Raw genomic sequence first — 13,503 nt, forward strand, 5'->3', positions numbered from 1 at the left:
ATTATTTATAAAATATATTTATTTTAATTTAATTAAAATTTTTAAAAATTCAAAAAGTAAAAAAAAAAATCAACGGGTACAAGAATTTTCCCATATCCACCCCACCTCATTTAATTTTTTTAATGAAACATGAATAATGAATAAGAATTATTTTAAATAAATAGGATGAAGAAAATTTTTGTTAATTATTTATATTTTATGATACAAATTTAAGATGAAAATGAATTTAATATATATATATATATATATAATTATGTCGTAATATAAGAATTTCTTATATTTGTCATTATGTTGTAATTAAATTTTTTGTTGGAATAGGAATATGTTTATATATGTAAAGACAAATGAAAATATAGATAAATCCATCTAATATCCGCTTTGTTGTCATCTCTAGCTTCATGCCAAGTAACCAAAATAAAAATCCGAGAACTTTGCTTAAAAATAGCACTATGTCTTAAAATAGAAAATAGTTTCCTAATTTGTTGTTATTTTCTTATAATACAAATTTAGGATGATAATGAACATTATGTCTTAAAATAGAAAATAGTTTCCTAATTTGTTGTTATTTTCTTATAATACAAATTTAGGATGATAATGAATTTGAGATTTTTTTTTTTCTTTTAATTATCATGGACGGGATGGAGCTATGTACATAGAATTAAATTTTTACAAGGCACGTGAATACGAGAATTTCTCATATTTATTGTCCAATATTTAAATCTTTTATTTGAATGGAAATAGGTTTATATAAATAAGAAAAAAATTATAATTACAAAAAATGCTTTACAAATTTTTATATTCTTCATGTAGAATAAGCTGAGAAAAAACTATTTCTTATATTTAAATTTTAAAATATGATTTTACTATTAAAAATGAGTGATAATTATTTTCAAAATTTGTTTTTAAATACATTTTCAAATAGGACCAAAATCTCAACCCAACCTATAGAATGGTCCAAAAGCTGTTCTCAGAAAATAAAATAAAATAATAATGGGTTTTTTAAAAAACAATTCTTAATTTTTTTTAAAGTAATAAAATTTTGTTAATAAATTCAAATATAATACAAAAGTTCAAAATTCTTAAAACTCAAAAAACTAAAAACAAAAAATTTATCAAAGACATTTTTTAAGTTTAAATTTTTTTTTTTTTCCAAATAATAAACTAAATTGAGACACGGGATCCCATTTAATCATTTTTCTTGGACTTTCCGGGAAAGTCGGCATACAAGTTGCTTGGAAGGTGAGAAAAAACAACACGCCATGGTCTAAACACCTTATGCCTTGGTGGTCAATGTCCTGCTGCTGACAGCTCATATATATATATTTTCAGCCAAATGAAATCTGAATTTCATATTCATTGTGTCAACAAATGATTTTTAAATATATGATTTGGTGGGGTGTATAAAATTTATGGGAAATAAATTAAAGAAAAATAATAATAATTTAAAGTTTCATCAACCTTGCAACTTCCTTTAGTGGCCCGTACAGTCATCCACTTTTGTCAAATATAAAATTAGCATTCTTAGGTTCTCATTTTTTTTAAATTCGTAATTATTGATGATATAATTTTTGTCTTTTTATTGTTTTTTTTTAAGGTTCAGCGTATAGGGCTTGAGCCAAGTTGATGGTCATCTTAACACTTAAACTATATGTGAAATTTGTTTTCACAAACTCGACTAAGTACAAGGTTCAATCCAAATTTATAAACTCAGAATAAAATCGAGTTTGTAAATATACATTCGGATTAGTCGAGTCGAAAATATTAATGAATATCACTTTGTTAGTTTATGTTTTATTTGGCTTACATTTATTTTTTTTGAGTTTTAATTGTTAAATTCAAAGTAAAAATTAATGTATTTTTTAAAATTTTTATTAAATATGAAATAATATTTTATAAAAATCAAAATAGTCAAAAAGGTGCAAAAGCCTTTATTAGGCTTAAAAAAAACTTTGACTTTTTAAAAATAAATTCAAATTTTCAAACAAAGAAAAAGCTTTGTTTTTTTATTTTTTATTTTTCAATTGAAAGTCGAAAGTTGTAAGAAGATTCATTAAATGCCTTTTATGCGTTACAAAAAAAAAAGAAAAAAAAAAGGAATTTGTCCATAACTGGATTTCACACGTAGAATTCAATGCAATGCATGCATCCATCCGTACCCAATAGTCAACACCTACTAAAGTAAATGCCGAAATTTTGCTTCGTCAACCTTTATTATAAAAATAAATTTTATTTTATTTTTATTTAAAAGATTTCTACAAAGAAAATTTATATCATTTTTAAAATCTTGACTATTTAATACAATTTTTAAAATTTACTTTTTGGTAAGTGTTTTCTAAAACATTTTAAAATAAAAATCAATTTAAAAACTTAAAATCTTTTTAACTTATTTTCTTATATTTTTAAAATCATTAAATAGTGATTAAAAAATAATTAAGAATTTTTTTTTAAGGTATAACAAAATTACAAAATATTATTTTCTTTTTCATCAATAACAAAATATTAAAATATTTTTTTAATCAACCTATCACTCTCAAAAAGGTAATATTGCATGGAGATAGTAACATTATTTACCATAAATAAATATCTTTTAAAATTTTAAATGTAATTATTATGATCCATTTAGTATAATTAATAGACTTTAATTCAAATTTTAAATTAATTTTCCATTATTGTTATTATTAAATTTTTTTATAACATGGTTTACAGTTTAAACATTTCTTCATAACCACCGCCAGGCAAGGCTCTCTCTGCAGGCTTTGTGTACGGAGCCATTCTGATTTCTGTCTTTGAATCTTTCGTTATCTCTCCCCTGCTCTCCAAACCCACCACCCTCACATTCTCTACCTAGAACCCTTTGTTTTTCTCTCTCTAAAACCACCCAGTTTTCTCTGTGTGCTGTGTTGAATTCAGTATAAAGTGAACCAATCAATCAGAAGTTGTTTGCAAAGTGAATTCATGGAGAACTTGTCTCTTATTCTGTTGTTGTTTCTGGGTTTCTTTTGCTTTGCGGACTTCACATCCCACGCGCAAGATATACCGGAAGATGAAGGTACCAACTCTGGAATCTCACATTTTCTTTCTGTTTCTGGGAAAGTGGAAGTTGGGTTTTGTGTGTAATGTGTTGTTGTGAGAACAAAACGAGGGGAAGGGAAAAGAAGAGGATTTGGTTTTGGGACTTGGGTTTTTCATAACAGTCATTTCTCTGTTTGTTTTTGTCTGAGAAAATGAAGGGAAGCGGATGGAAGAAGAAGCATTGGGTTCTCCTGGATTTCTCATTGTTTGGGATCCGAGAAAACAATGCTCCTTGTTACTTGAATTTCGAAATGGTTGTTCGTCTGCATTAAGCTTTTCATTTTCCTTTGGGAAGTTTTTTTGAAAAAACAGAGAACACCATATCCAAAACTGTAGTGTTGTTTTCTTTCCTTTTCCCATTCTTTTTCTCCGCAACCAAACGGGTCGGTTACGTTATTTTGTTCTATGTTTCAGTTTGAATGAATTTACGCCGTGAATATAGATTACTTCCTTATTTGGGTCCCTGAAGATTCAATGAACGAATTGATTATTTTCATTTGATGTTTTCAAACGCACTTCAGTCTTGAATCCCATTTTAGCAAAACTTTCCGTTTGGTATTGAAAATTTTCATTTCACTGTTGAGAAGACAGTCATTTCTCATACAAATTATTCAATTATTACAAACAATCTTTGATTTAGTCCCTTTCCATATTGTTCATCCGTGGTCTTTGGACCCGCAAATTTTTCAAGTTGAGTAGGGAGACTTTCTCGGTGTAAATATCAGAAACCTCCTCCTCTGGTTTCCTAAAATATCATCTACACCCTCGAAATTTTAGGGCTTTAAATCCCAGCTGCCCTGATTCCCTTATTCAGGGCTAAGTCTCAGTTTTGCCCTTTGCCCCTATTGTTTGACTTGATAATATCAGCATTGGGTGATGGTTGAAATGGCCATATAATTGAATTCGAGGGCTCTTAGGTTTCTTTTAATATCAAAGATACCCCTAGAAGGATAAGAGCTTCATGAGAGTCAGTGTCAGTTTCCCTGACTTAGACATAAATACGACATCTCAGTTTTGCCCCTGCCCCTGCCTCTTATTTTATTAGCTAAGGGGATAAAATGGTCATATAATCGCATTTTCAAGTGTTGTTAGCTTTGTTATAATATTGAACTGCCAATGATGAAATGGGCACACAATAGCAGTTAAGGGTCCCCATCTCTCTTAGGCAGGTGATATGATGCCAACCGACACAACCTCAGCAAAAGTTATAATATTTACTTAATGCTATAAAGAGTGTTAGTGATATTATATAGAATTCAATGGGGTATGGGGGGTTTTTAAACCTTACCATATTCAGTTATTTTTTATTGTTGTCTGGATATTTTGGGTATTAGATTAGGTATTGATTTTTTCCATATGAATTCAATGCACCAAGGGCCTTCTGATATGGTGTGGGCCAGATAAGGTTGGGTGGTCCTGGTTCATTTTTAGTTGACTGATTCCTTGGGTGACATTGCAATGTGAAACCAACTAATTATAGATGTAGAAAGGCAAGAAAAAGAATGTCATTGACATGAAAAGAACAGCTAATGTAGTGCATTTGAAAAAGCAATACCATGGATGCTTGTCTTTACTTCCTAACTTTCTAATCCCCAGATCCTATTAGGAAGTAGGAGCAGTCTTGTAACAAAGTCCACACCCTTAAAAGGTGAGCTTATATGCAAGTCAAATCCACACAGCATAAATTATTGGCTTCTCCTAGTAGAAGTTTGGTTACTTACCACCCTCAGGGCCACTTGAGGTTTATCTGATCGTTAATTTCAGAGCCCCGTGAGATTAGTCGAGGTGCGCATAAGCTAGTCCGGACATCCACGGTTATAAAAAAAAAAGTTTGGTTACTTACCAGAAACAGAATTTAAAATTTGGTAATATCGTAAGTTGCTTTAAGATTGAAATTGATTAGAGGATTATAATCTGTGTTATCACTGATCATTCTTTTTACATTTATTAATGCACATCACTAAGCATTTTATACTTTCTTTGTGACAGTGCAAGCTCTTAACACAATATCCTCCAAATTAAATATATCTGCGAAATTAAATAACAGCTATTGGAGTGTCAGCCAGTCTTCTTGCAGAAAGGGTCGAGACTTCAATGTAAACATCACATCAGAGATTCGAAGCCTTGTCACCTGCAACTGCACTTTCGTCAACTCCACTGTTTGCCATGTGACAAACATGTATGGCTTTCTTTTCTTCTTCTTCAGTAATACAAGCATTAGGGTATGTAAAACTTAAATCATTCGCAAATGGGCTGACATATATTGCTTAAATGTATGTAACCAGCAGATTAGACAGTTGTGTAAGTATGTGCCATTGGGATGGACAAAACTCCTTTTTAGACCAAAACTTTGATGATCTTTTACCTTAATTAGTAGACTTCATGTCACTACTTTGACTGTTCCAATTTTTGAAAATCAAATCAAATCTTTGTTTGTAACTATATCATATTTGGCCTGAGCATATTAAGGCAACTACCAACCTTAGTTATTTTTTCTTGTGTATTAATTTTATTTTTCCTTCTCTTATTCTTTTTGCTTCATTTTCTGAATTATAGCCAGCTGAAGAGTCTTAATTTGACTGGAGTTTTACCTGCTGAATTTGCAAGTCTTAAGTATCTGCAAGAACTGTAAGTGACATATGTTTCTCTACGTTGGGAAGTCAATTGAGAAAATGATTTGTTAGCCTTGGTGGTTCATTGAGTTTGATCTTGCATTTGTTTATTTAATTTTTCAAACAAATTTCTCAACTCATCAAAACCTTAATCCCTACTAATTGGGTTTAGCAATGTCACTAAGCTACAGAGATCGATTTGAACATTCTATGATAATGAAGTTATTGTTGCATTTCAATTAGAACAGAACATCAGCCCATTGGAAACATTCATACACGTACAATTTTCTTAGAACATGGTGTCTAGTCTTCTTAATCTTTTATAGTTACATGAATGCTACCACAGATGCCAACCACCTGATGTGAAGTCTGGTTTCTTTTTATTCAGTGATCTTGTGAAGATAATAGATTCTAAGGCAGGTTTTTTTTTATGAACAGTGATCTCACCCGCAACTATTTCAATGGATCAATACCTACAAGTTTCTCTCGGCTTCCTCTTGTTAACCTGTAAGTTCTTATTATTTGCATTTGTGAGGACTTTTCTTTTTCAGCAATTTACTGAGCAGTTACTAGTTGGCAAATCTGTACCTTTTGGAATTCTGCAGGTCCCTTTTGGGGAACCGTCTATCTGGATCAATTCCTAAGGAAATCGGTGATATTGCTACACTTGAGGAGCTGTGAGTCATGAAACAGAATTCTATGTCTATTAGAGCAATGAATGCTGAAACTTGACCAGTTCAAATTTTCTTTCCCAGGATCTTGGAAGATAATCAACTAGAAGGACCACTTAATGAAAACCTTGGAAATTTGGGCCGTTTGAGGAGACTGTAAGACTGCAGTTCTTTTTTCCTTTTTCTTTATGTGCTAATTATTATTATTTTATTTCAGATAATAAAATATAATTCCTTTCATTTTGTAGTCTGCATGGCTGCCCAAACTATTTTAGAATAGCTATTTTGGCGCCAAAATTTTTTATAATGCACATCATGGGATCAAATGCCCTGGGTTCATTGTACTACTCTCTTTGTTGCAATTGCAGTCTTGATATGATTAAAATTCCATGTGCATATCTTTTTATCATGATCCCACTTTCTTCTATAATGAGTCTATTTGAAGGGATGGATTAGGCCATTGGAATCTGTGCAAAGAAATGTATTTCTCAGTCTCTTATTCTACCTTTTATGCGGAAATGTTCATTTTTGTAGTAGCCAAAAATGGAAATATAGAAAGGTTGGATTAAAATCCTACTACTAGCAAAAATATCTTTTCCAGGGAATTCATAGGACTATCTATTTTTGCTTCTGCAGCCTTCTCTCTGGAAACAATTTTACAGGAACGATACCGCAAAATTTTCGCAATCTGAAGAATTTAATTGATTTGTAAGTGATATGATTATCCGGGGATTTTATTTTTGTTTTTATTTGTTTTTTTATGCCAAGTTTTTCTGAACTCCATATACCTCTTGCAGTAGGATAGATGGGAATAATTTATCCGGGAAAATACCTGATTTAATTGGGAACTGGACCAAACTTGACAAACTGTAAGTATGGTACTTCTTTTCATTTATCTGCCAAATCTTTGGCACTTAGAGAAATTCCATACATGCTTGATTTAAATTCTGGTGTTACTCATAAGCATATTAAATTTTTGCAGGTTTCTTCAAGGCACATCAATGGAGGGCCCCATTCCTTCGACTATATCCCAGTTGAAAAACTTAACTGAGTTGTGAGCTTGCATTTCACTATCTGAGAATTTCTATACCCAGTTCATGATTTTATTCATGGTGAAAATTCAAATCTAGAAATATAAGTGTCTAATCTGTTCTGGTGGGTTTTGGTTGTCAGGTTGATATCTAATTTGAATGGACCAAGCATGTCTTTTCCTGATTTGCAGGATATGAAGAACATGACAAGATTGTGAGTTGAAGATGGATATATTTTATAACAAGCTGCATTCGACTTTTATTTCATTTTGGTCCCACCAACTTATCAAGTTGCTTCTCTTATTTGTTTCGTTCAGGGCACTGAGAGATTGCTTGATTACTGGTCAAATCCCTCCCTATCTTGGAGAAATGAAAAAATTAAAAATCTTGTAAGTTGTTTTGGATTGTAATTCTTATAGAGATGTTTAGTTGTCTGAATTTTCTATCTTACGCTCATGGTCTAAAAATTCCAATTAAGCTGACAAAGAATCCTTGTTGAGTTGATTTTTTTTTTTTTTCTGATTCATGTTCATGTAAACATTTTCCTTATAGAGATCTGAGCTTCAACCGACTGACCGGTCAAATTCCCGAAAGCCTACAGAGTTTGGACTCTATAGATTACATGTAAGTTAAATATTTGTTATAAAGTATGTCTAAGCATCCATAAACTCAACATTTTACTTATTTCTCAGCTAGTATTCTTTGTATGCATCGATAACTTGTTTGATTTCAACTGAGAGATGATGCTATCTGTGTGTAGGTTTCTGAATGACAACTTGCTAAGTGGAGAAGTACCCAGAGGGATATTAAACTGGAAAGAAAACGTGTTAGTAATTGTCTAAGTTTTTATTATTTTTATTTTGGCTATGAAACTGTTCATGTCTTGTAAAAATGTTACATACGATGTATTGTTTTTCTATCATTTTCCAGTCAAGGAATACATCACTAATGCTATAACAATCTCTGTTGCAGTGATTTATCTTACAACAATTTTACAGGATCACCTCCATCTACTTGCCAGCAAAACGATGTGTAAGTTTCCTTCTGTATGTTACTTCTTCATCCCTTATATTTTTCCTCATCTTTTACAAACTTTTTGATTTTTTTTTGTCCAACAGGAACTTTGTTTCCAGTTATTCATCTTCAAAGAGTAGCACGTAAGTTCATTCATGTTAGGACATACTTATTTTATTTGTTTTTTTTATTTTATATTAGGATTAAAAATGATACTGAACCAAAGTTCTATTTTGTAGAGTACAATGGTGCTTAAAGAAGGACCTCCCATGCCCTGAAAAACCCAGATGTAAGTATTGAAACCCATCGCACTTCCTATTATGGCAATGAAGAATTTTCGTTCCTAGCCACTTATAATTCTCGATGAAAGTGTTGTCTGCCATGATTCTGATTAAGTTAACTTGCAGATCATTCCTTTTTTATCAACTGTGGAGGAGGCAAGATGAGTTTTGAAGGGAATGAATACGACAAGGACGTAGATGGAAGGGGTGCATCACATTTTCTTGCTGATTATTTAGAAAGATGGGCTTACAGTAGTACAGGGGTTTTCAGCAAAGAAGACACTGCTTACCTCGCCAATAACACATCTCTGAAAATAATCGGCCCAGAATTCTACCAAACAGCTCGCGTTGCTCCTAACTCACTCAAGTATTATGGGCTTTGCCTACAAAAGGGCAGTTACAAAGTGCGGCTCCACTTCGCTGAAATCATGTTTACTAATGATCAGACCTTTAGTAGCTTGGGGAAGCGCATTTTTGATGTTTCAATTCAAGTAAGTGAAGGACCAATTCTCATTATCACAGTTCAGTTTGCGGTTTGAAATCTCGATTCTTGAGGATTACTAGAAAAATTGTTGACTATCAGTCCAAACATATGAAGTATTAACTTGACTTTTCTACAGGGGAATGTAGTTTTAAAGGATTTTAATATTATGGAAGAAGCGAAAGGTGCTGGTAAGGGCATTTATAAGGACTTTAATGATGTTCTCGTTAATGGTAGCACTCTGGAGATCCACTTATACTGGTCAGGCAAAGGGACCAAAGCTATTCCAGTAAGAGGTGTTTATGGACCTCTTATATCCGCCATTGCAGTGACTCCAAGTGAGATTATTCCCTATTCTGGGTTTTCTACTTTTCCTGCTACTACCTTGTCATGATGATATATCTTACTCTCCTTGTAGACTTTGATCCCAACGCTGGGCTATCTGTTGGAGCTATTATCGGCATTGTAATGGCTTCATGTGTGGTCCTTGCATTCATTTTGGCACTTCTATGGACGAAAGGTTACCTTGGAGGAAAAGACCTTGAAGATAAAGGTGAGATTAATTTGTTTCCATAAACCATTTTTTTGTTACTCTGCCTCTTCACAGCTCCAGACTGGTCATATTTCAGCCCATTCTGTCTTCCAAGAATAAAAATTTAAAGTAGAAAAGAGAAGTAGCTCTGTTAATTGTGCCTATACAAACATTTTCTGCATCTGCTTTTTTGTTCAATCTTTGTTTGTCCTTGTTACAGAACTCCGTGCTCTAGAGCTGCAAACCGGTTATTTCAGCTTACGACAGATCAAAGCTGCTACAAATAACTTTGACTCTGCAAACAAGATAGGTGAAGGCGGATTTGGGCCTGTTTACAAGGTAGGTGCTGATTTAATTTTCTTCCCTTTATCAGCCTGTCAACCTTACAACATTCTGTAGCAACATTTAGTTATGCATGCATGCTAAAATCAGTGAAGAAGAGGGAAAGGAAATACTATTCTGCAGCTGTCTCACATTTTATTGTTTATCTATATTTATGATTCTGAATTATACCCTGCTTGATCTTAGGGTGTCCTGTCGGATGGTTCGATAATTGCTGTTAAGCAGCTCTCCTCTAAATCAAAACAAGGGAACCGAGAATTTGTAAATGAAATAGGCATGATATCTGCCTTACAACACCCAAATCTTGTGAGGCTTTATGGTTGTTGCATTGAAGGAAACCAGTTGCTGCTAATATATGAATATATGGAAAACAACAGCCTTGCCCGTGCGCTCTTTGGTAAAAATGACTTGCTCAAATTTGTATTCCATTCTATAAATTTTCAAGAATGAGTATCATGAGTTTAACTCTTTCTTTCTCTTCCTTTACCACTTCTAGGTCGTGAAGAACACCGTTTACATTTGGACTGGCCAACAAGAAAGAAGATTTGTTTGGGGATAGCAAGGGGACTCGCATATCTTCATGAGGAATCGAGATTGAAAATTGTTCATAGAGATATAAAGGCAACCAATGTGCTTCTTGATAAGGATCTAAGTGCTAAGATATCTGACTTTGGTTTGGCTAAGCTGGATGAAGAAGAGAACACCCACATCAGCACAAGAATAGCTGGAACAATGTGAGTTATTTTTTAGCTAATTCCTCTTTTTCTGATAGTCAAAAAAATTCATTAAATGCACTTAACAAAAAGCAATCTTGATTAATGTAAAACTTAATTCAACTGCTAATTTTTTAAATTTTCAACTGTTAGTCATCCTTTCATTTGTAAACTTGGTAAAGTAGATTCAGGAAAAAGTTCAGAAAGCTGGAACTACCATTGTGTTCATAGCACAAGGGTTGGATCTGTTTATATGAAAATCTGAAATTATTGAAAAAAAATGAATGTGGATGCCTTTATCTTATTTGGTTTTATGATGTTTTCTCCATGAAATAATTTGTTATATGTTACTGCATATAGATTATGAACTCTTCATCATGACAAAACCCTTCATCCAATGGAATTGGAACTTTTTCCTTTGATTTTGCTGTCCATTAAACCCAAAAAAGGTTTTCTTCTTTGTTGGTCTTAAAGAAACAGAATTTAGTAAGGTTGTTAAGTTTCTGCAGTAGCTTCATGCATATTCAGAAAATCTCGCCTCCTGGACATTGTTGATCAAACTTTGTTCAGTGGAAACCAGTGTGATTAGTTCTTGCTCTCATTTCAATGATCATTTTCTTCCAAAAGAATGCATGTTCTTATAATCAAAAGACTCACCATTCAGATGCTGATTTTTTTTCAGAGGATATATGGCTCCTGAATATGCAATGAGGGGTTACTTGACTGACAAAGCAGATGTATACAGCTTTGGAGTTGTTGCCCTTGAGATTGTCAGTGGGAAAAGCAACACCAATTACAGGCCAAAAGAGGAGTTTGTTTATCTTCTTGATTGGGTAATCTTCAATTTTGTCAACAATCTTTCTCTATGTGCAATCTCTCTTAACATGTATGCCTTAGTGTATATTTCATGGTTTTGCAAGTAGCTATGAGAGAATGAAATGTTTTTCACTTTCTACATTGAATTGCAGGCTTATGTACTACATGAGCAGGGAAACATTCTGGAACTCGTGGACCCACTTCTCGGTTCTAACTACTCTGAAGAAGAGGCAGCAAAGATGCTGAACTTGGCTCTCTTATGCACCAACCCATCTCCCACTCTCAGGCCATCCATGTCTTCTGTAGTGAGCATGCTCGAAGGCAAAATTGCTGTCCAAGCACCAATAGTCAAGAAGGGCTCAATGAACCAGGACATGAGGTTCAAAGCCTTTGAGAAACTGTCACAAGACAGCCAGTCTCATGTCTCAGCATTCTCCCAAGAAAGCCAGGTGCAAGGCAGCATATCAATGAACGGGCCGTGGATGGACTCCTCAGTTTCCCTTACCAGCAGAGAAGACACCCGCGACCATTCTTCATCAAGCAAGCTCCTTCCAAAACTCCCAGACCTCTACGACGTACATCTAGACTAACCAACAAAAATTCCCAGGTATACCAAGAACACCTTGAAGCTCTTCTGTTTAAAATTCTTCTGCAAATGATGTTTGTCATATGAAAAACATACATCGGAAGCTATTTCTGTTTGAACATCTGCAGATTCTTATACAAAGATGCACTTCATTTACCAGTATTAATTGAAGACTCAGATGACGGCTTAATTCAATGCACAGAGCTGGAACTGCTGCCAGAATCAATGGTTCAAGTTCAACAACACAGAAGATTGGTATGGTTGATTATTCAGATTTATCCATAAATTTTCACTTTTGTATGACAGTTTAATGTATTATTCTCTTCTTGAAATGCTGCTTGTAATTAATTTGATAGCAAATCCAAGATGGTATTCCAAATTCTTGCAAATATTTTCGTACTTAGTGATATAGAACTATAGTCAGTTTTTCTTGGCATCTTCACATGTCATATAAGATCTTGATTTTTTTTTTCTTTTTTACTTTTTGGGTAATGGGAAATCCACTCAATAGGGTATTTCTTTTGGTGAAGCAAAATTTTGGGTGATATGATTCTACTCCAAAAAAAAGAAGAAAATCAAAGAGATTTCAAATTTCATAAGACTTTTGGAGTGCATTTGCGAGTAATTTTATAAAACGTTTATAGTATTTTTAACACTTGAATGATAAATTTTTTGAAGTATTAGAGCGTAAGAAGCATTTCTAGCATTTTTAATGCTTAAAAGATACAAATTTTCTAGTGTTAAAAAGGACTAAAAACATTTTCTAAAATCCCTACCAAACGCACTTTTAAAAATATGAAAAACGTTTTTTAAAATCACTATCAAACGGTCTTTTTTTACCTCCATAATTTTATACTACTTTACTAATAGTATAATTTTACTGCTCTTTCCCTTTTCCATCTTCTTCATCTTTTCTATAAAAAAGGTATCAATTTATAGGGTAGTGAATTTCAATACTCATACGAATTTGTATAAGCTATAATCATATTTATGATTTTTGTTAGGGAAGTTATATAATACAAGTTAATGCTAATCAAATTTATTCTTGAATCTCATAATTTGAGTAAATCCAAGTTTACTCCATCAAGATTGGAATCTTCCTCATAACAGCAGCTTATGTAATATGATTAAAACATATTTCTTGTATTTAAAATAATCAATTCAACTATTCATATGATAAAACTGAACAGTTGAATCTTTTATTTCATGGCCAACCTCAAGGTTGGAGGTTACTTAGCCAATTCGTTGATCCGCTTTGAAAAATTTGTCGGCAACTCAGCCTTCAATGTAATAAATACTTCCCTATGCTATGTTTGGTTCTCATAAAATTTAAAGGAAAATGAAAGGAAAAG

At 32.8% G+C, this 13,503-nt stretch overlaps 1 protein-coding gene across 2 annotated transcripts; it reads left to right on the forward strand.

The window, feature by feature from the left end:
- The first annotated feature begins 2,777 nt into the window (after positions 1 to 2,777).
- Positions 2,778 to 12,542, forward strand: LOC117908795 (probable LRR receptor-like serine/threonine-protein kinase At1g53430). 2 transcript variants are annotated; one of them, XM_034822555.1, is made up of 25 exons: positions 2,778 to 3,049; positions 5,062 to 5,251; positions 5,629 to 5,700; positions 6,123 to 6,191; positions 6,290 to 6,361; positions 6,440 to 6,511; positions 6,992 to 7,063; positions 7,153 to 7,224; positions 7,338 to 7,409; positions 7,529 to 7,600; positions 7,704 to 7,775; positions 7,939 to 8,010; positions 8,147 to 8,212; positions 8,359 to 8,418; positions 8,505 to 8,543; positions 8,640 to 8,689; positions 8,808 to 9,172; positions 9,302 to 9,500; positions 9,581 to 9,715; positions 9,915 to 10,033; positions 10,223 to 10,433; positions 10,533 to 10,770; positions 11,432 to 11,582; positions 11,718 to 12,172; positions 12,280 to 12,542. In XM_034822555.1, the coding sequence occupies exons 1-24, from the start codon at positions 2,956 to 2,958 to the stop codon at positions 12,153 to 12,155; spliced, it is 3,072 nt and encodes a 1,023-aa protein (XP_034678446.1). In that variant the 5' UTR covers positions 2,778 to 2,955; the 3' UTR covers positions 12,156 to 12,172; positions 12,280 to 12,542. The 2 variants fall into 2 exon arrangements, with proteins under 2 accessions (XP_034678446.1, XP_034678447.1); XM_034822556.1 differs by having other exon boundaries at positions 12,312 to 12,542.
- The last annotated feature ends 961 nt before the right edge of the window (positions 12,543 to 13,503 follow it).

Source organism: Vitis riparia, chromosome 19 (assembly GCF_004353265.1).
Source record: "Vitis riparia cultivar Riparia Gloire de Montpellier isolate 1030 chromosome 19, EGFV_Vit.rip_1.0, whole genome shotgun sequence".
NCBI classification, from domain to species: Eukaryota; Viridiplantae; Streptophyta; class Magnoliopsida; order Vitales; family Vitaceae; genus Vitis; species Vitis riparia.